The 26519-nt window shown below is 45.1% G+C and overlaps 1 protein-coding gene across 1 annotated transcript; it reads left to right on the top strand.

Annotated features, from left to right (window-relative positions):
* Positions 1 to 2677: 2677 nt before the first annotated feature.
* On the top strand, positions 2678 to 24708 carry LOC116967784 (galectin-9-like). Its single transcript, XM_033014393.1, has 8 exons — positions 2678 to 2755; positions 6269 to 6357; positions 9079 to 9280; positions 13501 to 13620; positions 16732 to 16764; positions 18194 to 18279; positions 20986 to 21151; positions 24407 to 24708. Exons 1-8 carry the CDS (start codon positions 2726 to 2728, stop codon positions 24551 to 24553), a joined length of 873 nt encoding a protein of 290 aa, XP_032870284.1. The 5' UTR covers positions 2678 to 2725; the 3' UTR covers positions 24554 to 24708.
* The last annotated feature ends 1811 nt before the right edge of the window (positions 24709 to 26519 follow it).

Raw genomic sequence — 26519 nt, 5'->3', positions numbered from 1 at the left:
GCAAGGCAAGGCAAGGCAAGGCAACTTTATTTATATAGCACATTTCATACACGAGGCAGACTCAAAGTGCTTCACATAAAAACATGTCATACAATAAATGAAATAATAAAATGAAATAAAATAGAAGAACTAAAAGAAAAGAAAAACAAAATTAAAAATGCATTATAAAAAGTGCAAAAGTTAAAAGTGCAATGTAGTTAAGATTTAGCTGAAAGCTAAAGTAAACATAAAAGTTTTCAGTCTTGTTTTAAAAGTGGTCAAAGTTGAGGCAAGTCTTAAATCTTCAGGAAGTTTATTCCAGCTATTTGTTGCATAGTAACTAAATCCTGCTTTCCCATGTTTTGTATTTACTCTGGGAATCACTAGCAGATTGGTTTCAGAAGATCTTAGCGGTCTAGAAGGCTTATATAGTGGAAGCATGTCAGTGATATACTTTGGCCCTAAACCATGTAGTGATTTATAGGTGAGCAGCAGGATTTTAAAATCAATTCTCTGACATACAGGGAGCCAATGTAAGGATTTAAGAATTGGTGTAATATGCTCAAATTTTTTGGTCTTTGTTAGAACTCTAGCAACAGCGTTCTGAACAAGCTGTAGCTGCCTGACAGTTTTTTTTGGAAGACCTGCAAGGAGACCGTTGCAATAATCTAGCCTACTATTAATAAAGGCATGTACAAGTTTTTCTAAGTCTTGAGCTGACATGAGTCCTCTTAATCTTGCTATGTTTTTGAGGTGATAGTAGGCCGATACAGTGAAAAGCTTTTTGTTGTGTGCTAACCAGACAACGGAAAGACTATACGTAGACACAAAAAGCTGGAGTAACTCAGCGGGATGTGCAGCATCTCTGGAGAGAAGGAATGGGTGACGTTTCGGGTCGAGACCTTTGTTCAGACTCAACACATCTAAGTCTGAGGAAGGGTCTCGTCCTGAAACTGCACCCTTTTCTTCTCTCCAGAGACGCTGAGTTACTCCAGCACTTTGTATCTATTTTTGGTTTAAACCAGCATCTGCAGTTCCTTCCTACATGAAAGACTATACATGATTGCAATCAAGCCGTCCACAATGTACAGATACATGATAAAGGGATTGACGTTTAAGATAGTCCGAGGATCTCCAATGAGGTAGGTAGTAGCTAAGGACCGCTCTCTAGTTGTTGATCGGATGGTTCAGTTGCCTGATAACATCTGGGAAGAAACTGTCCCTGAATCTGGAGGTGTGCGTTTTCACACATCTGTGCTTCTTGCCTGATGGGAGAGGGGAGTAAAGGGAATGGTTGAGACTCGTCCTTGATTACGATGCTGGCCTTGCCGAGGCAGTGTGAAGTGTAGATGGAGTCAATGGAAGGGAGGTTGGTTTGGTTGATGGTCTGGGCTGCGTCCACAATTCTCTGCAATTTTTTTGCGGCCCCATTCCCAAACCATACATCCCAATAAAATGCTTTAGACAGCACATCTGTAGACATTGATGAGAGGTGTTGGGTACACACCAAACCTCCTAAACCTTATGAGGAAGTAGAGGTGTTTATGTGTTTTAACTTAGAAACATAGAAACATAGAAAATAGGTGCAGGAGTAGGCCATTCGGCCCTTCGAGCCTGCACCGCCATTCAATATGATCATGGCTGATCATCCAACTCAGTATCCCGTACCTGCCTTCTCTCCATACCCCCTGATCCGTTTAGCCACAAGGGCCACATCTAACTCCCTCTTATATATAGCCAATGAACTGGCCTCAACTACCTTCTGTGGCAGAGAATTCCAGAGATCCACCACTCTCTGTGTGAAAAGTTGTGTGTTGAAGTTTTCAACCACCTCTATTTAGGAGCTGTGAATGTATACCGGGGCATGCGTACCACTTTGTTTCCTGAAGTCTGTCACTAACTCCTTTGTCTTGCAGGCATTGAGAGAAGGGAGCTGAGAACGCACCCTTGCCGAGCACCAGTATTGAGGATTATCGTAGAGGATGATTTGTCCACCTTCAACACACTAGGGGCAATTTACAGCAGGCAATCAACCTTCAATATTGCACAACCTGCACATCTTTAGGAGGAGAAGAGGAGGGAAGAGACTGCAGACCTAAGACTTTTGCCTCCATCACAGTGAGGAGGTGCTAGGTGGACTCACTGTGGTGGATGTTAATATGTGTTTATTGCTTTTTTTTAAATTGTATTGTATGTATAACTGCAGGCACGAAATTTCGTTCAGACTTCGGTCTGAATGACGATAAAGGAAACCCTGTAACCCTGTATGTGGGTGGAAACCAGAGCACTCGGAGAAAACCCATGTGGGCACTGGTAGAACGTGCAAACTCCACACAGAAGGCATCCAAGGTGAGGATGAAACCTCAACCCAATAGTTTGCTTTTACATGGAGCATCTATAAAACTTTGTAGAAGTTAAGAATATAAGGCGTGCTGAAAAAATAAGATCTGAGTGGCACAGATGGTAATGAGAACAAAACAAGTTCTTTGGAATCATTGTCAAGTAATCTCTGACTTCCACGAATAGATTGTATCTGCCATAAAAAAATTCCATTCAATCTGCAGAGGTTGAACTTTAAGCAAAACATAAAATACTGGAGGAAATTAACATGTTAGTTCCGGGGATGTTCCCACCCCACGTTTTTTTCTCCTGCTGTACTATATAAGAGATACTACACAATACTCATAAGTTCAATCCGTGTCCCGGAGTCCCCAGAGCAGAAAGAAGGAAGACGAGAGCCAGCAAGATGATGAAACAGCTGCCCATCTATAACCCGGTATGAAACAGCAATCCCACCCTGTCGGACCCTGTCGTTGTTTTGTTCATTGGTTGTTTTCCCTGACAATGTCCGCGATGATTATTTCATTGTTTCTCCCACTTTTTAGGATATTGAGTCAAAGGCTCAAATGGGGATGAGGGTTTGGATGAGGTTCTGGGTTATTGGAGAAGTGTGGGAGAGCTGGGGAATGCAGGGAGTAGGAGCGAGGGAGGGAGTGAAAGATAGTGAGGGGGAAGAGTGTGAGAGGAACATAGGATGTGAGAAATGAGGTAAGGGGGAACAAATTAAGGGAGTGAGGAACAGAGAAAGCTGGGGAAGATTGAGAGGGAGTGGGGAGAGCGAGAGAAATGTGAGGAAGCATGAGAGGGTTTGGGAAATGGACTGGGGAGAATAGGAGGGTCTGGGGAGTATGAGAGTGAGTGGGAGAAATTGGGAGAGTGAGAAGGATTGGGGCAAGTGATAGAGGCTGGGGAGTGTGAGAGGATGATATGCAATCTTCCTATGGAACTGTGGTGAGTAAAACAGCACCAAAGGGGACAGCAGTTAATGAGGAAGGAGCCATTTGCCTGTGCGGTTGGGCTGCCATGTGCTGGAACTCGAGTAGGGTTGCCAACCAAAGATCATAGAGCGGAGCAAGATGGTTCACTCCTGCGAAATCCAATGGACTGACGTGTAGTACGCAACGGAGCGTAACTTCCGCCATTTCAGTAACCCGACCCGACTTCAGTTATGCCTCTCGCAGTGTAATCAGCGTTGCGTGGGAACAGTTTGTGTGTGTGATGTAGCTCATCTACCAAATTCATCATTTTGTTCATTTTCTTTTAAAAAGAAAGTTTAAAAATATATTTTAAATGGCTCATGTCCTGTGTTTGAATTGATTTTTGTATTAAACTTGCACTCTATAATTCATCGAATCCCATTGTTCACAACTGCTTGTATGCACCCTTCAAAGGAAAATGTTAAAACCTCTTCAAGAAACGACAATGCAGAGGTGAGTGGGTGCAGGATTTTCTGGAGCTTCTTCCTAAATGGCTCAAAGTAAAACTAGGCAGGAATATCAAAATGATCACCTGCAGCTGAGAAAAAAAGGATGATTTGTGTGGTATTTGGTAAAATAATAGCAATATGAAGATTCCAGTTGCTCTACTTTTGGATTGTTCATTAATATTTTTTCATGTCTATGGAATTGTTTTGCAAAAAAAAATGGGTTTGGTCTTCCCAATAGCCAGAGAGTGGAATGAGATCTGTCTGTAATAGTGGGGTTATCTAAATGAAGTATTCAACAAACAAAAATTTGTTTTGAGCTAGATTAACAATTGATGTATAACTTAAGGCTGATTTTATTCAGCCACCATACAACTTATTAGATTGTGCGGGAAAGAACTACAAATGCTGGTTTAAATCAAAGGTAGACACAAAATGCTATGATCTTTGGTATTCAGCAAATCCTAATATTGTGAATAAAATATCAATGAATGCAAAGGCTGGTGGGACAGGATCAAGGGTTCCGTTTAGTCCAGGGGTTGGTAACCTTTTTTACATAGGGGCCAGGACCCTCCGAGAAACAACAATTTGTTTTATTAGGTTTACATTTGTGTCTGCTAATAGACAATAGGTGCAGGAGTAGGCCATTCGGCCCTTCGAGCCTGCACCGCCATTCAATATGATCATGGCTGATCATCCAACTCAGTATCCCATACCTGCCTTCTCTCCATACCCCGTGATTCCTTTAGCCACAAGGGCCACATCTAACTCCCTCTTAAGTATAGCCAATGAACTGGCCTCAACTGCCTTCTGTGGCAGAGAATTCCACAGATTCACCACTCTCTGTATAAAAGAGAGTGGTGAATCTGTGAATTCAGAGAACCTGCCTCTACCGCCCTCTGAGGCATTCGAGAAATGTTCGATTTCAAATGGTTTATTAATGGAAAGGGTGTGGCTCCCAAAGCAATCTTAGCCAAAATAGCATTGTTTTTTCTCTCTCTCATCACAACTTTCTTGTAGCCTAGTACTAAGTTATTACCAATCATAAAAGTAATGCTTGCTAAGCAATCTTCATAAAAAACAAAATTTGTCAAGTGAAATACCTTGTTGTTATAGCAGAGACTGCGACCCATGAGAGCAGGTTGAAAAATGAATGAATGAATGAATAAATAAGTTTATTGGCCAAGTATTCACATACAAGGAATTTGCCTTGGTGCTCCGCCCACAAGTAACAACATGACATACAGTGACAGTTACGAATGACACATAACATACTCACATTAATAATAGAACACCATTGATCAAACATGTGAACCAAACAAAATACCAGAACAAAAGGAGGCTACAGATTTTTGGCTGTTGAGTAGAGCTACTACTTGTGGATTAAAACTGTTTTTATGTCTGGCTGTGGCAGCTTTGACAGTCCGGAGTCGCCTTCCAGAGGGAAGTGATTCAAAGAGTTTGTGGCCAGGGTGAGAGGGGTCAGAGATATTCTTGCCTGCTCACTTCCTGGCCCTTGCAGTGTACAGTTCGTCAATGGAGGGAAGGTTGCAGCCAATAACATTCTCACTGATCGGACAATTCGCTGCAGCCTCTAGGTGTCGTGCTTGGTGGCTGAGCCAAACCAAACCACGATGGAGAAGGTGAGGACAGACTCTACGATGCCCATGTAGAATTGGACCATCATTGCCCGTGGCAGATTGTGCTTCCTCAGCTGCCTTTTTGGCTGTGGAGTCGATGGTAGCCCCCTACTTAAGGTCCTTGGATATGATGGTTCCTAAGAAAAAAGACTCCACAGATGTGACTGTGGTGTTGTTGATGGTGAGTGGGTTGAGGGGAGCGGGAACTCTCCTAAAGTCTGCAATCAATTCCACTGTCTTAAGAGCACTGAGCTCTAGGTTGTTGCGATGGCACTAGGACGCCAGCTGTGACACTTCCTGTCTGTAGGCAAATTCCTCCCCATCCTGGATCAGTCCAATCAGGGTTGTGTCGTCCGCAAACTTGAGAAGCTCGGCAGAGGAGTCTGTGGAGGTACCGTCATTGGTGTAGAGAGAGTAGAGGAGGCAACGAAAGCTGTGGGAGCATGCGTTCATGCGTGCGCAACTGATCCGGCCCAGCATGAAGTCACATTTTGCCCAATCCGACCAGTGACCGAAAATGAGTTTGACACCCCTGAACTAGACCAAGCGTGGACCCGATGGGTCCCCTTCCCCCAACACAATATTCCCCCAGTAGCAATCACCTATACAGAACGCTGGATGTTAAAATGCCGATCCCAACCCAGCAACCCTCCCCCAACTACGCAGGCGTGGCTGATGAATCCCCGTTGTGATGCCAGAGATCGCCATTGTGACGCGTGTCAAAATGGCGATTTCAAAATGGCGGCGGGCCCAGGTTCCCTGAGACATGAAAATTATTTCAGGGGTTCCGCAAGGGTAAAAAGGTTGAGAAATGCTTCTGTAAACACTGACTCTTTGGGATAAAATGAGACTTTTATTATTCTAAGTATATTTGTTCCTCTTTCAGATAATCCCCTTTATTGGGAGAATATCGGGCGGACTTCAGGATGGGAAGGTGGTGATAATTCAAGGACAAGTGCCAGAAAAAGCTGTGAGGTAACATAGTTAGCAGTTTGGTAAAGAGTGTGACACCTTCTCCCACCAACATTCCTGGAAGGATTCTATATTACATTTTTCTAGTTTCCCTAGCTTTGACACCTCCCACACCATTTGACATCTTCTTTGCTAAAGGAGCAACAGCAACTTATCCATTTTCTCCAAGCTGACGTGTGCCTATTTCTTCCCACCACTCCCCTTCCACCTATATTCCTTCCTCTGGCTCCACAATTCGCAACTCTTCAATCCTCTTGTTTCACACCATCCTTTTTTCTCATCTTTGGTCTTTATGGAACAATCAGTCTATTAATACCCTCCTTCACCTGTGTTCACCTATTACCTGCCACGCTATATCCTGTCCTTTCTCACTCCGAGCTTTCTTCCCCCTCCCCCACACACACAATCAGTCTGTAGAAGGGTCTTGACCCAAAATATCACTAAGCCATGTTCTCCAGAGAAGCTGCCTGACCCGCTGTTACTCCATTACTTTGTGTCATTTTAACTGACAGGTAGATACAGGTTTAGTTTATAGTTTAGAGATACAATAGACAATAGATAATAGACAATATATAATAGACAATAGGTGCTGGAGTAGGCCATTCGGCCCTTCGAGCCAACACCACCATTCAATGTGATCATGGCTGATCATCCACAATCAGTAACCCGTTCCTGCCTTCTCCCCATATCCCCTGACTCCACTATCTTTAAGAGCTTTATCTAACTCTCTCATGAAAGCATCCAGAGAACCTGCCTAGACCACCTTCTGAGGCAGAGAATTCCACAGACTCACAACTCTCTGTGTGAAAATGTTTTTCCCAATCTCCATTCTAAATGGCTTACCTCTTATTCTTAAAATGTGGCCCCTGGTTCTGGGCACCCCCAACAACGGGAACATGTTTCCTGCCTATCCAAACCCTTAATAATCTTATATGTTTCAATAAGATTTCCTCTCATCCTTCTAAATTCCAGAGTATACAAGCCCAGCATCTCCATTCTATCAACATATGACAGTCCCGCCATCCCGGGAAGTAACCTGGTGAACTCCCTCAATAGCAAGAATGTCCTTCCTCAAATATGGAGCCAGAAACTGCACTCAATACTCCACGTGTGGTCTCACTAGGGCCCCGTACAACTGCAGAAGGACCTCTTTGCTCCTATACTCCACTCCTCTTGTTTTGAAGGCCAAAATGCCATTCGCTTTCATCACTGCCTGCTGCACCTGCATACTTACTTTCAGTGACTGATGAACAAGGACCCCCAGATCCTGTTGTACTTCCCCTTTTCTAAACTTGACACCATTTAGGTAATAATCTGCCTTCCTGTTTTTGCCACCAAAGTGGATAACCTCACATTTATCCACATTAAACTGCATCTGCCATGCATCTGCTCACTCACCCAACCTGTCCAAGTCACCCTGCATCCTCATAGCATCCTCTTCACAGTTCACACTGCCACCTAGCTTTGTATCATCTGCTAATTTGCTAATGTTACCTTTAATCCCTTCATCTAGATCACTAATATATATTGTAAATAGCTGTGGTCCCAGCACCGAACCTTGCGGTACCCCAGTAGTCACTTCCTCCCATTCTGAAAGGGGCCCGTTAATCCCTACTCTTTGTTTCCTGTCTGCCAACCAATTTTCTGTCCATATCAGCACACAACCCCCAATACCATGTGCTCTAATTTTGCCCACTAATCTCCTATGTGGGACCTTATTAAATGCTTTCTGAAAGTCCAGGTACACTACATCCACTGGCTCTCCCTTGTCCATTTTCCTAGTTACATCCTCAAAAAATTCCAGAAGATTAGTCATCCTGCTACTGCTATCCAAATATGCCGCTATTTAATCTTTTATAATTGACTCCAGCATCTTCCCTACCCCCGATGTCAGGCTAACTGGTCTATAATTCCCTGTTTTCTCTCTCCCGCCATTTAAAAAAAGTGGGATAAAATTAGCTACCCTCCAATCGACAGGAACTGATCCTGAATTTATAGAACATTGGAAAATGATCACCAATGCGTCCACGATTTCCAGTGTTACCTCCTTAAGTACCTTGGGATGCAGACCATCAGGCCTTGGGGATTTATCAGTCTTCAGTCCCATCAGTCTACCCAACACCATTTCCTGCCTAATATGCATTTCTTTCAGTTCCTCCATCACCCCAGATCCCCTGGCCACTAGTACATCAGGGAGATTGTTTGTGTCCTCCTTAGCGAAGACGGATCCAAAGTACCTGTTTGTACAAATTCGGATCCAAAGTACAGCACGGAACCCTTCGGCCCATCGAGTCGGCACCGACCAGCGATCCACGCACATTAGCACTATCCTACACACACTAGGGACAATTCACATTTATATCAGGCAAATTAACCTACAAACCTGGAGAGTGGGAGGAAACCAAAGATCTCGGAGAAACGCACGCTGGGCACAGGGAGAACATGCAAACTCCGTACAGCCAGCACCCGTAGTCAGGATCAAATCCAGGTATCCGGCGCTGTAAGGCAGCAACTCTACCGCTGCGCCACCGTGCTGCCCCTGAAAGGGAAGCTTCCAAATGACCTCCCTTCAATAACTGTATTAGATATAGGTACATTCTTCAAATGGCAGTCTGCCTTTGGGAAACAGTTCCACATCCCAGCCAGAGCTATTGCTGGTGACCAAAGCTGTGTGGGAGTTATGAGCGTCTCAGAGAAGCTGATTGATTGAACTTTGCTTTGCAGATTCGAAGTGGCCTTTGTGTGCAGCAACTCCAAACATTCGGACATTGCTTTTCACTTCAACATGCGTTACGATGAATCCACCGTGGTCTGCAACACGCTGGAGAATGCCAATTGGGGAACTGAAGAGATAAAGCACCAGGTTCCCGTCAAAGCCAGATCATACTTTGAACTCATCATTAAAACATGCAATGATCATTTCCAGGTATGTAAGCTGGCTCCACAGTTATAGTCGCACCCTAACCTTGGCCTGAAAAACTGTAACCTAGAGCGGGCCAATGGATTAAGTTTAGTTTTATTATTATCGTCACATGCACAGAGATACAGTGAAAATGTTTTGTTTGTGTGTTGTTCCATCAAATTCGATAATACTACACATGAATACAATTATGCCAAACACAAGTATAATAGGTGGAGCAGCTAAAATAACATGGGACCTCAGTACTTTTGAACATTTAGATCATCACCATCAACACGGGGCTAATGTTGATGGGCATCTTTGCCAAGTTGGGCCAAAGGGCATTTTACCTTGCTATATGACTTTATAACTCGATACCATACTTACAGATGAAAAATAGGCCATTCAGCCCATTGGGTCTACGCAAGCTCTCTGGGCAAACCCTCATTAATATAATTTGTTTAGAGATATTTCTTACACTTATTTCCATTGTTCCATTGACCACAGTTGAGTCCCTCAAAAGGAGGATTAGCGGCTTTCTCCACAGGTGGCTTGGCCTTCTCCGCAGCCTCAACAGTGCTGCACTGTATGGGACCAGTAACATCTTGCAGCTCCCATTCAGTGGCCTCACGGAAGAGTTCATGGTGGCGCGAACAAGAGAAGCTCTGCAGTACAGGGACTCCAGTGACCAGAAGGTGTCATCGGCTGGCATTGAGCTGAGAACAGGGAGGAAATGGAGGGTGGAGAAAGCAGTGGAGGTGGCAGAGTCACGCCTAAGGCAAAAGATATTGGTGGGAGTCATGGCAACTGGCAAAGCGGGATTGGGATACTTCCCTAAGACAAGGCCCGGGGCAAGGAGAGACACCATCTAATCCAGGAAGAGGTCCGAGCAGGAGTGGAGGAAGAGCATGTGAGCAGGACGGTGGGGCTCAGGCAGCAGGGAGCGTGGACAAGGTGGGGGAGCATACCGCAGCACAGGATTACCTGGTCAAACATCATGCAGGCAGGCTTCCAGCGCGTCCAGTTCCTTGTTCACGCTGTCTACGATGCCCTACCAAGCCCAGAAAACCTCCACGTCTGGGGCAAGAGCGAGACACCTTCCTGCCCACTTTGCCCTGGAAGAGGATCATTAGAACATCTCCTCGGCAGCTGCCCAAAGTCTCTTGGAGAAGGTCGCTATCGGTGGTGCCATGACCAGGTGCTCAAGGTGGTGGCTGAGAGCATAGCCACTGCCATCGGTAACAGCAAACACCACCCTGCCCCAAAGAAATCAATCACTTTTGTCAAAGCTGGAGAGAAGCCCCGACCACAACCAAAAACAAGGACGGGCCTCCTCTACACAGGCACTCACTGGCAGCTGCACATCGATCTGGGCAAACAGCTGAAATTTCCACAGCACATCACAGCAACATCACTCCGGCCAGACATGATCATCACCTCCAAAGTGACAAAATAGCTGATCGTTCTGGAGCTGACAGTGCCCTGGGAAGAGCGTATTGAAGAGGCTAAGGAGAGGAAACGCGCAAAGTACCAGGAACTGGTGGAGATGTGCCAGGACAGTGGCTGGGAGACATACTATGAGCCCATAGAGGTGGGCTGTAGAGGCTTTACAGGACACTCACTCTGCAAAGTCCTCAACCAGTTGGGCATTACGGGGCTGGCAAAGAAGAGGGCCATTCGTTCCGCAAGCGAAGCCGCAGAGAAAGCCACTAGGTGGCTTTGGATTAAGAGGGCTGATCCGTGGGCAGTTGCTGCTGGGACGCAAGTCGGGGCTTGATCAACCCCGGCTGGGTCGCCTGGGCAAGGGTGTCTGATGTTGTGAGACCCGAAACACCCGATGACCCCAGGTCACATCACTGAGGATGCGTCCCACCGCATATAGAAGTAAGGGTTTCTACAGCTATATTAATAGCAAAAGGATAACGAGGGATAAAATTGGTCCATTGGAGAAACAGAGTGGACAGCTATCTGCAGAGCCAAAAGAGATGGGGGAGATATTGAACAATTTCTTTTCTTCGGTATTCACCAAGGAGAAGGATATTGAATTATGTGAGGTAAGGGAAACGAGTAGAGTAGTTATGGATACTATGAGTTTCAAAGTAAAAGAAGTACTGACACTTTTGAAAAATATAAAAGTGGATAAGTCTCCAGGTCCTGACAGGATATACCCTAGGACATTGAGGGAAGTTAGTGTAGAAATAGCCGGGGCTATGACAGAAATATTTCAAATGTCATTAGAAACGGGAATAGTCCCCGAGGATTGGCGTACTGCGCATGTTGTTCCATTGTTTAAAAAGGGTTCTAAGAGTAAACCTAGCAATTATAGACCTGTTAGTTTGACTTCAGTGGTGGGCAAATTAATGGAAAAGATACTTAGAGATAATATATATAAGCATCTGGATAAACAGGGTCTGATTAGGAACAGTCAACATGGATTTGTGCCTGGAAGGTCATGTTTGACTAATCTTCTTGAATTTTTTGAAGAGGTTACTAGGGAAATTGACGAGGGTAAAGCAGTGGATGTTGTCTATATGGACTTTAGTAAGGCCTTTGACAAGGTTCCTCATGGAAGGTTGGTTAAGAAGGTTAAACTGTTGGGTATAAATGCAGGAATAGCAAGATGGATTCAGCAGTGGCTGAATGGGAGAAGCCAGAGGGTAATGGTGGATGGCTGTTTCTCGGGTTGGAGGCAGGTGACTAGTGGGGTGCCTCAGGGATCTGTGTTGGGTCCTTTGTTGTTTGTCATGTACACCAATGATCTGGATGAAGGGGTGGTAAATTGGATTAGTAAGTATGCAGATGATACCAAGATAGGGGGTGTTGTGGATAATGAAGAGGATTTCCAAAGTCTACAGAGTGATTTAGGCCATTTGGAAAAATGGGCTGAAAGATGACAGATGGAGTTTAATGCTGATAAATGTGAGGTGTTACACCTTGGCAGGACAAATCAAAATAGGACGTACATGATAAATGGTAGGGAATTGAAGAATACAGTTGAACAGAGGGATCTGGGAATAACCGTGCATAGTTCCTTGAAGGTGGAATCTCATATAGATAGGGTGGTAAAGAAAGCTTTCGGTATGCTAGCCTTTATAAATCAGAGCATTGAGTATAGAAGCTGGGTTGTACTGTTAAAATTGTACAAGGCATTGGTGAGACCAAATCTGGAGTATGGTGTACAATTTTGGTCGCCCAATTATAGGAAGGATGTCAACAAAATAGAGAGTACAGAGGAGATTTACTAGAATGTTGCCTGGATTTCAACAACTAAGTTAAAGAGATAGGTTGAATAAGTTAGGTCTTTATTCTCTGGAGCGCAGAAGGTTAAGGGGGGACTTGATAGAGGTCTTTAAAATGATGAGAGGGATAGACAGAGTTGATGTGATCAAGCTTTTCCCTTTGAGAATAGGGAAGATTCAAACAAGAGGACATGACTTCAGAATTAAGGGACAGAAGTTTAGGGGTAACATGAGGGGGAACTTCTTTACTCAGAGAGTGGTAGCGGTGTGGAATGAGCTTCCAGTGGAAGTGGTGGCGGCAGGTTCGTTGGTATCATTTAAAAATAAATTGGATAGGCATATGGATGAGAAGGGAATGGAGGGTTATGGTATGAGTGCAGGCAGGTGGGACTAAGGGAAAAAAGTTGTTCGGCACGGACTTGTAGGGCCAAGATGGCCTGTTTCCGTGCTGTAATTGTTATATGGTTATATGGTTATATGTATCTTTCACACCATGTATCAATAAGCGAGTTCGGTATTCTGACTGTGCATGCCCAGGTCATAGGTCACTCGCGATAAACACTCTTGGCAACCGTGCCACAGCATGCATACAGACCTGCACCTCATCCGGGACCACAGCCAGGATCGAGCCAGGGTCTCCGCTGCCACAAGTGTTGCCGAACCGCCACTGGACCATCCCCGTCCCTACCGAGTGCCTCTCCCTCGTCCGGGGGCGGCTAGAGACGTCGGGAGTCAGACTGGAGCAGCGCTCCATACACACGGCCAGCACGGAGAAGCAACACTAACTCCAGCTCAACTCTGCCTGTCCCGTCGGGTTAATCTACAGCCATGGACTGACGGGACACCAGGCCGGAGCAGTGAAGTTAGCGCTTCTTCTCCACACTGGCTGTAAGCCTGGGCTACCACTCCCTTCTGACTCCCGTCAGTCCAAGGCTGTGAGTTAATCCCGGCAGTACAGGCAGAGTCTGGCTTTCTTCTAAGTAACACGGATGTTCTCTTCTTCCACAGGTCTCTGTGGACGGGCAGCATTTCCTGGAGTACAGGCACAGGTTGCCCATGACGAGCGTCGACACCCTGGAGGTTTCCGGAGATGTTCATGTGAATGCCATCACCTTCAAAGAACCAGACGTGGGTATCACACTGTTTACTTGCCGAGCCCAAGCCCATTGTGGAAGGGCAGAGACTGAGGCAACCAGACCCATCACTCGTCTTCAGCACTGCCTCTGCTAACGGTGGGAGTTTGGTTGCAAATTTGCACAGGCTGCCTCCTCACACAGCAGGAGTACGCACATAGGAGGCCCAGATGGTCTGGCATCCAAATTAGTAGGCCATTTGGCCCCTCAAACCTGCTGCCCCATCTCTAAATTAGATCAATGCCAACCTGCTCGTAACTTCAACCCCACATCCTTGCCCACTCACGGTGACCTTCCACACCTCAATCCTCAAGATCCTCTCAACCTCAGTCTTAAACATATTCAAATAATCTGCTTCCACAGCTCTTTGAAGAAGAGTTTTAAAGACTCACAGAGAAAATAAAGAGTTTAGTTTTGTTTATTGTTACGTGTACTGAGCTACAGTGAAAAGCTTTTGCTGCGTGATAACCAGTCAGCGGAAAGACTATACATGTTTACAATTGAGCCATCCACAGTGTACAGATACAGGACAAAGGGAATAACTGAGTGTAAGATAAAGTCCGATTAAAGATAGTCCAAGGGTCTCCAATGAGGTAAATAGTAGCTCAGCACTGCTCTCCAGTTGTTGATAGGATGGTTCAATTGCCTGATAACAGTGTCTGGTCTTGTGTCGAACTTTATTTGAATGCATTGGGTTTTGACTCCTAACTTTGTTGAAGAATATTACCAACATAGGATACGGTCCAAATGCAGGTAAATGGGAAGAGTGTAGATGGGCAATAAAAGGTTGGCATTGATGTGGTGGGCCAAAGGGCCTGTTATTGAGCTGCGTGTCTCTATAGTGTTAATTTGCCTTCTGATTTTGGACTGGACTACTGCCATGTGTTTCAAGAGTCTGAAACCTTTTCTTTATTTATTCATGTGTGTATATATTTATATTATGGTATATGGACACACTTATCTGTTTTGTAGTAAATGCCTACTATGTTCTGTGTGCTGAAGCAAAGCGAGAATTTCATTGTCCTACACAGGGACACATGAGAATAAACTCACTTGAACTTGAACTTGGATTTCACAAGTGATGACAAGTCCAATTCATTCATGTGCTTGGAGAACCTATACCCCCAACACATTTACTTTTAGAATTTCCCGCCCCTCCCCCCCTGTTCAAACACCTCCTGGGATTTATCACTCCCAAAATGTAACCCCTCCCAGCCCCACAACACTCTGAGGCATTCATTCACCTTGAGGTCTTCCCTTTGTCCATCCCCAACCCGGCTCCAAACTTCTTTAAACCCCTCATCAATATTATGACTTCCACCAGTCCCTGCACACATCAAACGTACCAGGTCCTGCACTTGCAATCTTCCCAGAGAGTAACATTGAACATAGAATACTACAGCACAAGATTAGGCCCTTCAGCCCTCAATGTTTGTGCTAAACATGATGCCAAGTAAACTAATCCCATGTGCCTACTTGTAATCCATATCCTTCCATTCCCTGCATATCCACGTGCCTGTCTACAAGTCTCTTAAATGTCACAAACTGCAAGAAGGTGGGAAGACTTGGTACAAATGGTGTGTTTTAAGGTCTAATAATAATAATAATAAATTTTATTTATTGGGCGCCTTTCAGACATCTCAAGGACACCTTACATAGGTTAACAGGAATATAAACATATAATCAGAATAAAATAAATAATAAAGGCATCACAGAAACACAAATTAAAAACAGAATTCAGTCCAAAAACAAAAATCAAAAATGTGAAGAGAGAGCAGCGGCAGCTAAAGCGCGCCAGCGTCCACTCTCTCTTCACGGCAGCCATCATGGACAAAGACTAACAGGATTACCTTACAGACAAAAAAATCATCCCCCCACAATGGATACCACTGTGGGGGAAGGCACAATGTCCAGTGCCGCAAAGTACCAAGACTCCACATCCCGTTTGCTGCATTTGGACAAGGAATGTAGAGCATAGAACAGTACAGCAAAGGAAAAGATTCTCCAGCCCACAATGTCTGTGTCAAACACACCAGAACCAACTCTTATCTATCAACACATAATCCATGTCCATCCATTCCCTATCCAAAAGTCTTTTAAATGCCAATATCCATCTGTTTCCACCAGCTCTGGCAGTTCCAGCCACTCACTACCCTCTGTGTAAAAAATCCTCTTGTCTTTGTCCTTGGTTGGATTTCCAAATTAGTTTGGCTAATCCTCTCTTCTGGTTCTTTTACTAAGGAGAGCTGGGAAAGTTGTTGAACCTTCACTGTCCTGTGTATACAGGTACCATAGAATCATACAGCATGTAAACAGGCCTTTTGACCCAGAGAGTCCACACCAGACATCAACCACCCAGTTGCACTAACACTACATGAATCTCGTTTTATTCTCCGCATGTTCTCATCAGCTCCCACCAGGTTTTACCACACGCCTACATATGAATGGCAGTGACCATGTAACCTATCTACCCGCGTGTCTGCGGGAAATAGGAGAGAACTGGGGGATTGGTTCCAACAGGGAGAACATGAGAACTCCACACAGACAGCTCCCGAGGCCAGGACTGAATTCTACTACCAGATGCGCCAATGAGATCTCGTTAATCGCCGCTACTGCTCGAGCAGGGGTTATCACTTATCTTCCCGGCTGATGCAGGTCCTGTGATCTCAGTGGGCATTTTATCTTCAACACAGCTGTCTGCTTGCAGGAAAGCATCGGGAGAGATGGTTCGAGTCCAGGGTGCGGTGTTAGGTAGATTTGGAAACCTGGGATGTCAGGCTAAAGTGGTGTTCACTGGATGGGTACTAAGGAACATCACAGTCACACGTGGCTTGGCCTGGCACGTCTTCTTATTACCTTATCAGTCTGAAGAAGGGTCTCGACCCGAAACATCACCCTTTCCTTCTCTCCAGAGACGCCGAGTTACTCCAACATTTTGTGTCTACCTTCTTAATACTTTTTTGAAATTTCCCAAGGAAAATCAATCCCTTGCTGCTTCATAGTGTTTCTTAGTGATGGTATCCAGTTTTTGTGGCTTTGTTTAAGGGTTGTAGTAGAGTGCTAACCCATGGAGTAAGTACTAACATTTTATGTTATTGTTTTACAGAGCACACCTGTCCCAGTGACTGTGTCTAATCCAGTAAGTATTTGTTCAAGAAAGAACTGCAGATGCTGGTAAAATCAAAGGTAGACACAAAATGCTGGAGAAACTCAGCGAGTGAGGCAGCATCTATGGAGAGAAGGAAAAGGATTTGAGTATAGGAGCAGGGAGGTTCTACTGCAGTTGTACAGGGTCTTGGTGAGACCACACCTGGAGTATTGCGTACAGTTTTGGTCTCCAAATCTGAGGAAAGACATTCTTGCCATAGAGGGAGTGCAGAGAAGGTTCACCAGACTGATTCCTGGGATGTCAGGACTTTCATATGAAGAAAGACTGGATAGACTCGGCTTGTACTCGCTAGAATTTAGGAGATTGAGGAGGGATCTTATAGAAACTTACAAAATTCTTAAGGGGTTGGACAGGCTAGATGCAGGAAGATTGTTCCCGATGTCGGGGAAGTCCAGGACAAGGGGTCATAGCTTAAGGATAGAGGGGAAATCCTTTAGGACCGAGATGAGAAAAAACATTTTTCACACAGAGAGTGGTGAATCTGTGGAATTCTCTGTCACAGAAGGTAGTTGAGGCCAGTTCATTGGCTATATTTAAGAGGGAGTTAAATGTGGCCCTTGTGGCTAAAGGGATCAGGGGGTATGGAGAGAAGGTAGGTACGGGATACTGAGTTGGATGATCATCCATGATCATATTGAATGGCGGTGCAGGCTCGAAGGGCCGAATGACCTACTCCTGCACCTATTTTCTATGTTTCTATGTCTCTATGTGACGTTTCAGGTCGAGACCCTTCTTTAGACTGATGTCAGGGGAAGGGGTGAGACAAAAGAAAGTAGGCGGAGACAGTGGGACTAGTGGGAGAATTGGGAAGGGGGAGGGGATGGAGAGAGAGAGCAAGTGCTATCACATTTGCCATTGTTTATTTGTTTCCTCATCATTTTCTCCCTCCCCGTTTAATTCTATGCCAACATATAACCTACAAATCCCCTCCCCCCTTCGCTCCCTTTTTCCCCTTCTCAACCCTGTGTCCCATTTGGATGCTCCCCATTTCTCCCTTTCCCTCTCCCTCCATTCCCTTCCACCTAGAGTCCTGCCTCTGGCTTCACACTTCATGCCTCTTCTGTCCTCATCTCCTAAACTCACACTTTATGTCGTTTTGACACAATCATAGGGAAAAAACATGCAAACTCCACACGGACAGCTCCCAAGGTCAGGATTGAAATCATTTTCTCTGGTGTCGAGAGGCATCAGCGCCAACTGCCACACCACTGTGCCGCTACATTTTATATGAATGATCGCACATCCTTTATGAACACACACACCCTCTCAATGATACAACGTGATTAACTCTCTCCCTCGCCCCAGCTCTCCGTATTGCTGTCATCTCCTCCAGCCCTACAGACTTCAGCTGCCCACACTGTTGAGCTCATTGTGATGGATATCTTGGGTCATTCCTTAGGTTGTTCCGTACAAGGCCTATATCGGAGCCATCCGTCCACAGCAGCTGATAAGGATTGTTGGGACTGTGAACACCAATGCTACCAAGTAAGTTCTGACAAGTGTCTTCAACCTGAAACATTAACTCTCTCTCTCTTGGTAGATGCTTCAGTTGTTCGGGCATTTTCTGTTTTCTTTAAGCTGTGTGTGTGTGTGTGTGTGTGCGCCTGTGTGTGTGTGTGTGTGTGTGTGTGTGTGTGTGTGTGTGTGTGTGTGTGCGCCTGTGTGTGTCTCTGTGTGTGTGTGTGTGTGTGTGTGTGTGAGTGTGTGTGTGTGTGTGTGTGTGTGTGTGTGTGTGTGTGTGCGCCTGTGTGTGTGTGTGTGTGTGTGTGTGTGTGTGTGTGTGTGTGTGTGTGTGTGTGTGTGTGTGCGCCTGTGTGTGTGTGTGTGTGTGTGTGTGTGTGTGTGTGTGTGTGTGTGTGTGTGTGTGTGTGTGTGTGTGTGTGTGTGTTCGCCTGTGTGTGTGTGTGTGTGTGTGTGTGTGTGTGTGTGTGTGTGTGAGTGTGTGTGTGTGTGTGTGTGTGTGTGTGTGTGTGTGTGTGTGTGTGTGTGTGTGTGTGTGTGTGTGTGTGTGTGTGTGTGTGTGTGAGAGACAACTGTGGCCCAGCCTTAAGAAGAAAACCTCTCATGTGAGCACTCCAGTCTTACTGGTGTCTCCCATGTTTATATCTCGTTACGTCTGCGTCAGGTTGTGCTCAAACCGTTTCTGTGAAATAACTTTGAATCTTTGAATATGTTTTACTAACATTCTTAGTTTAACCTCGTGCATAAAGTCTGGGTTTCAAAAATCCTGAGTCTTTTTTAAACCCTTGTATAATTCCGCCTGAATAATCACCATCTCACCCATAGGGGCAGGTTAGGAGATTATGAGAGGCATCTATCGACTTCTTCTTGTCTTCTTCTATCAAATCTTTCTGCAAAGTGGTGACCAGGATGAGAGTTTATTTAAAGTGTGTAAGAGTTTCTTCTCACAGAGGGTGATGAATGTCCAGAGGTTTTTACCCAGGAGGTTGTAAAGGTTAGATTGTTGGAGGTGTTTAAAAAGGAGATGGATAGCAAAAGATTGATGAGGGCAGAGCTGTAGGTTGTATATGTGGATTTCAGCGAGGCATTTGACAAGGTTCGAGATGGGACGGTGCTCTGGAAGGTTAGATCGCATGGTATTCTAGGAGAGGCTAGCTGACTGGATGAAAACATTGGCATCATGGAAAGATGTAGGCCTGTGACTCGTGGTGTGCCTCAGGGTTCAGTGCTGGGCCAATTACTGTGTGTCTTCTATATACAGGGACCTGAGGGGTAGCTTTTTTACACAAAGGGTGGTGGGTATATGGAACGAGCTGCTGGAGGAGGTAGTTGAGACAGGGACTATCATAACCTTGTAGTAATTCACTAGTTGTGAAGAAAATGATCTTTATTGGCAAATACAACTGTTAAACAAACGCATGGTAAGTGAGAACTCTGAACTTCCCTAGCAAACGCCCGCCAAACTCAGTCACGTGACCATTTTACCTCTCTGACGAGGGTTCGATCCACAAGTGGCTCAACCACCAGATGGCGCCACAATGTTTAAGCGACATTGGGACAGGTACATGGATAGGATATGTTTAGAGGGATATGGGCCAAACGCAGGCAGGTGGGACTTGTTGATGGGGCATGTTGGTTGGCGTGGGCAGTTTGGGCCGAAGGGTCTGTTCCCACACTGTATGACTCTCTTCCCTCCAATCCCTCTCTCAATTCCTCTCATGCCTCCACACATAATAATAATAATAATAAATTTTATTTATGGGCGCCTTTCAAGAGTCTCAAGGACACCTTACAAAAATTGAGCATGTAGAGGAAAAACATGTAAGGGGAATTAAATAAATAGTAGAGACATGACTAGTACACAAAGTAAAGACAGAATTCAATACAAAACACAGTATGAGGCAATTAATGCACAGATGAAAAGGGACGGGGACGTGGGGCTAAGGATAGGCAGAGGTGAAGAGATGGGTCTTGAGGCGGGACTGGAAGATGGTGAGGGACACGGAATTGCGGATCAGTTGGGGGAGGGAGTTCCAGAGCCTGGGAGCTGCACTGGAGAAGGCTCTGTCCCCAAAACTGCGGAGGTTGGACTTGTGAAACATCTCCTATGACTCTGTGATTCTATACATTTTTGAAATATTGGGGTACTGAGGGCACAAATGCATGATGAAGCTATAAAAATACAAATGGATTACTAAGGTAGACAAAAATGCTGGAGAAACTCAGCGGGTGAGGCAGCATCTATGGAGTGGAGGAATAGGCGACGTTTTGGGTCGAGACCTGTCTTCAGACTGTTGTTGGGGCGGAAGCGGGTAAAAGAAAGGAAGAGGCGGAGACAGTAGGCTGTGGGAGAGCTGGGAAGGGGAGGGGAAGGAGGGAGAAAGCAGGGGCTACCTGAAATTGGAGATCAATGTTGGGATGTAAACTCGCCAAGCGAAATATGAGGTGCTGCTCTTCCAATTTGCGGTGGGACTCACTCTGGCCATGGAGGAGGCCCAGGACAGAAAGGTCGGATTCGGAATGGGAGGGGGAGTTGAAGTGCTGAGCCACCGGGAGATCAGGTTGGTTATTGCGAAGTGAGTGGAGGTGTTGGGCGAAGCGATCGCCAAGCCTGCGCTTGGTCTCACCGATGTAGAGCAGTTGACACCTGGAACAAATGTCTAATGCAACAAATTACTAATGTCCTCAAACCAAATTACTTACCGTCATGGATGTTTTCTTTTTTTCAAGGTTTTCCATTAATCTGATGGCGAACTGCTGGGATAACATTGCCCTGCACATCGGTCAAAGATTCAATGATAAAGTTGTGGTGCGGAACAGCAGAATCCAGCAGGAATGGGGTACAGAGGAGCGAGCTTTGCCCTTCCACCCATTTGTGCCTGGCCAGACGTTTGAGGTACGTCATCCTCCTGGGCAGGACCCAGGCTCGGAGTTTGCAGGCATGCTGTAGATTAGGCGGCTGCCCTCGAGTCAGCAGCTTTTACCCTGGTTACGCTGTTGTTGACTATTTCCAGCTCGGGAAAGATATCCAGAGTGTGGTAACCGTGTCCTTACGGTATTTAACGTGAAACGGTAGTCCTTGTGCGATTGTCACAAATAAAAAGGGCATCACACTGGTGCAGCTAGTAGAGCTGCTGCCTCATAGCACCGAAGATCTGGGTTCTATCCCGACCTCAGGTGCTATCCATGCAGAGTTTGCACCTTATCCCTTTAACCTTGTGGGTTTCCTCTGGGTGCTCTGGTTTCCCCCCACATCCCAAGTATTATGTGTTTGTAGATTAATTGATATCTGTAAATTGCCCCGTGTGTGTGTGTGTGTGTGTGTGTAGGAAGTGGATGAGAGAGTGAGATAACATAGAACTGGTGATCGATGGTTGCCATGGACTCAGAGGGGCTGATTCCATGCTGTACCTCTGAACTAAACTAAGAGATCATTCTTCATATCTCACCATGGCATTTTGGTTATTAGTAGCAGAAATTGAATGAGATTCAGTCAATGATTCCATGACATTTAATTGCCACTCTACCTAGGTACAGTGAAATTATTTGTTTTACATACACTTTGGTAAAATCATATGGTAGATCTCACAAAGTGTTGCCATGTTTCTGATGCCAACAAAGTTACAAAAAGTTCAATGACCAGTCTTACCTTTTTGCAGTGGCGAACCAAATTAAATTAAATTAAATGTCTTTATTTACATAGCACATTTTTAGTCAACTTGCATTGACCCCAAAGTGCTTCACATAATTACATCCACACACACACAGGCAAAGGTGGGTGAAGTGTCTTGCCCAAGGACACACACAGGCAAAGGTGGGTGAAGTGTCTTGCCCAAGGACACAACGACAGTATGCACTCCAAGCGGGATTCGAACCAGCTACCTTCCGGTTGCCAGCCGAACACTTAGCCCATTGTGCCATCTGAACCAAGCTTGCGGTTGCATGTGGCCCCTTCACTGGGTCCCCCGACAGTCTCGGCGGTCCCCTGCTAGGTCCCCCTGTGTTCTCAGTGAACAGTCCACTATGTTCTCGTTTTTTTTTGTTGAGTGCCACCCAGTCAGCGGAAAGACTAAACATCAAGTTCAAGTTGAATTTCACATTTAGTGCGCCCATTAAGGTACAGTGCAATTTGATTTACCACATAATCAAAAAGAGCACAATACACAATAGAATATAACATGAACATCCACCACAGTGGAATCAACATTCTTCACTGTGGTGGAAGTCAATAACGTTCAGTCAAACATGATCACAATCAAGCCATCCACAGTGTACAGATACAGGATAAAGGGAATAACATTTGGTGAAATTCAAATACAGTTCAGTAAAGTCAGATTGAAGATAGTCTGAGGGGTCTCCAATGAGGTAGATAGTAGTTCTGGACCGCACTCTAGTTCGTGATCAGAAGGTTCAATTATTTGATAACAGCTGGGAAGTAACTATTCCTGAATCTGGCGGTATTCGTTTTACACACTTCTGTATCTTTTGTATCTGTATCTGTATCTTTTGCCCATTGGCAGAGGGTTGAAGAGGGAGTGACTGGGATGAGACTGATCCTTGAATATGCCGGTGGCCTGGCCAAGGCAGTGTGCGAAGTATAGATGGAGTCAATGGAAGGGAGGTTGGTTTGGGTAATGGTCTGGGCTGCATCCACAATTCTCTGCAATTTCTTGCGGTCTCGGATGTAGCTGTTCCCAAACCATGCTGTGGTGCACCCTGATAAAATGTTTTCTATGACTCATCAGTAGAAACTGGTTAGAGATGTTGGGGACATGCCGAACATCCTAAGCCTTCTAAGGATGTAGAGGCGTTGGTGTGCTATCTTGGTCATTGCTTCGATATGCCTGGACCAGGGCATGTTGCTGTTGATATTTACTCCTAAGAACTTGAAGCTTTCAACCTTTTCTAATTTGGCGTCGTCAATGTAGGTGTACCGCATTGCTTCCTGAAGTCGATCACAACCTCCTTTGTCTTGCTGACATTGAGGGAAAGGTCGTTGTCTAGGCACCAGGTTACGAGGTTCTCAAACTCCTTCCTGTACTCAGTCTCGTCAGTATTTGTTATCCGGCCTACTGATGCATGATACAATTGATACAATTTATTTGTTGTCATTTGAACCTCATTGAGGTTCAAACGAAATTTGGTTTCTGCAGTCATACACACAAGAAAAAGAACCAAGACACAACACAATTTACACAAACATCCGTCACAGTGAATCTCCTCCTCACTGTGATGGAGGCAAAGTCTTATCTCTCCCCTGCACTCCTCATTCTCCTCCCGATGTCAGAGTCAAAGCCCCCGGCGGGTGATGGTAAGTGTCCCGCGGCCATTAAAACTGCGCTGGGTGATGCAAGGCCGTGCTCCGGGTCTAGGTGTTGGAGCCCCCGGCGTGCACTAACAAGTCCCACGGCCGTTAAAGTCGCGCCGGGCGATGTAAGGCCCCGCTCCAGGTAATTTTCAACTCCGCAACTCGGACGGGAGAAGTCGCCGTTGCGGAAGCCCCGAAAAGCGGTCTCCCAGCAGGGACCCGCGGGCTCCCGGTGTCACCGTCCACCAGACCTGCGGTTGGAGCCTCCGAATATCCGGGGTCGGGTCGCAGCAGCGCGCCAACACTGCTCCTCCCGCTCCGAACTCGGCCAGCTCCATGATGGTAAGTGGGTCCGCAGCTCCGCGACTGGAGCCCCAGGTCGTTCCGGTTGGAGGCCGCTCCATGGTGCTAGGCCCCAACGACAACGGAGACCCGACAGAGAAAAGGTCGGGCTCTCCGTGCAGGGGAAATATTTTAAAAGTTTCCCCACCCCCCGCCCCCCACACACATACCCAGTTTTAAAAAAAACTCTTTAAACTACATTCAAACGAGACAAAAATTAAAAAACGACAGACGGACTGCAGAGGCCGCTGCGACATGAGTCGCACCGCGCACCCATTCAACTGCAGTGGTGTCGTCTACGAACAATGTTTAGGGTTGGAACCCTTCTTCGGACTCAAAGTCTGAAGAAAGGTTCCCTTCACAGATGCTGCTTGACCTGCTCAGCTATTACAGCACTCTGTGTTTTGTTCCAAATTCCAGCATCTGCAGTTCTTTCTTTCTCAAGAAAATGTTCTTTAAGTTAAAGACCTTTATGATTTATCTGTAATTCTTTCTTGGCAGATGCAGATCATGGTTCAATCAAGCTGCTACGCAGTCTCTGTCAATGGAAGGCACCTCTTCAACTACAACCACAGGCTGGAGCCCCTGAACCAGATTAATCAACTGGAAGTCATTGATGACATCAGCCTTTCTTTAGTGCAGTACTAATGTTTTGAAGTAAACAATCTGCTTTATCCAGAAAACAAAATCAGCATAATCTTCCCAAATTCTCATTTTTAACCCTCTACTTATTTGGTGATCAATCCTGTAGATTGGTTATTGCATGTGAACCAATCAGAATAATGTAGCATCATTAACCCCACCTTACTGTCCACTTTATATTAACACCCACTTCCTACATTAAGTAGTCTTGGAAGCAGTAGTGATGAACTAACAACTTGCTGTACCGCTCTGCTATATGTTATAATTAAAGATGACTTAAACTCGAGATCCGTGGTCTTTCCATCATTTACAAATACATAGTTGAACATCCATTTCACATCAATCAACGGAATCCATTTTGTTGAGTGGGTGAAGGTGAGGAAATATATAATAAAATTGCTCAAACGATAAGTTCTTAAGGAACTTGTGTTAAGTTGCAAGAGGAGAGCTTGGAGTTGGGGCTTTCAGAAATACATGCCTCCACAAAGAAATAAAGAACAAAGAACACACACACAGGAGAACAGATGGCTTATCATAACATGGAAAGGTTGATCTGAATAGGCATATCTATATTTATTGCTTTGAAGCAATAATCATGCTGTGAGAAGTTGTAGTTGGTTTAGGTTGGTGTTTATAATAGAGGTTGTTAATGGGCTTTCTCCATGACATGGGCACCATCCTTCTTCCTTTGTGACACATATCAGAGTTTGGCTGTGTCATTTAAGGCGATTTATGGTTGCCTATGTTGGATTGTAGGCACCAAGGGTAGATACTAGTCTGTGAGATGGTTTGTGCTGTTTAAATGTGTTTATGTTGGGATAAGAGATAAGGCATATGTGATGGTTGTGTGACCTTTGCTAAAGGATTTCTTAGGGTTACCAGAAACTGAGAAAGTAACTCTGTTTTGATAATCTTTCATTTGTTGTGAGGAATGCTTTTAGTGAAGAGGCTTTTATATTATTTTCTTCCAGAGATAGAAGGGGGAGGTTGTAATACAAAATGAAATTAGACCCGAGCTTGGGACGTAGCAATCAAGACAATTAATGGCCTTTATGTGGCTGGAGTTGGGAATTGTGTGATTAGCAATAACTTAAGTCTTTACCACTTTGTAAGAATGGGACAAAACTCATCTTTAATCTTTGTAATCCATAAGTAACTGTATTTTAACTATGTGGTTGTAAGGAAATTAATTGTGAAGTGTATTGTGTTTAATTACAATTGTAAGTATTAGACTTTGTTTAAATCGGAAGTTTTAGAAATAACTTTCTTTTCCAAAAGTAAAAATATGTTTTGTATGTATGTGTTGTGTGATTGCTATATTATGTGTATATTCTGAAAAGTATTCTGTGAGAATTAGTTTTATATCTGTGGTTTTACTTTATTGAAATAAAATGATTTTGAGCAAAGAGGTTGAAGAAACCACAGAGGGGAAGAAGGTTGTAAAGGGGCTGGAAAAGGGAAAATCATGTGACTATATGTGTTGTCAATCAATGGAAAGGATTTAGTTTATTGGTTAATGCAAATAAGTTAAATGTATGGTCAAAGTCAAAAGTCAAAAGTCAAAGGTTATTTATTAGTCACATACACCTAGGTGTAGTGAAATGCTTCTTGCCAGTGCAGCACATAAAGAAAGAATACAGACATAACATTAATAAGAGATTAAACATAAAGAACATCCCCCCACAATGGCTCCCACCATGAGGGAAGGCACAAAGTCCAGTCCCCAACCCCAGTTCACCCATAGTCGGGCCCATTGAGGCCTCCACAGTTGCCTCTACGGAGGCCCGATGTTCCTGGCCGTTCTCGCCGGGTGATGTTGCTCCGGCGTCGGGAGAATCCTCGCAGCGGCTTGGGACACCTGGAACGGCCGCTTCCGTACTGGAGGCCGCGGCTTCCGAAGCCAACAAGGCCGCGCCGGTTGGAGCTCCACAACTGGCGATCTCGTCGCGAGATCCCAGGCTCCCGGTGTACA

This window comes from Amblyraja radiata, chromosome 41 (genome assembly GCF_010909765.2).
Source record: "Amblyraja radiata isolate CabotCenter1 chromosome 41, sAmbRad1.1.pri, whole genome shotgun sequence".
NCBI lineage: Eukaryota > Metazoa > Chordata > Chondrichthyes > Rajiformes > Rajidae > Amblyraja > Amblyraja radiata.
This window is presented reverse-complemented; position numbering and strand designations above follow the sequence as displayed.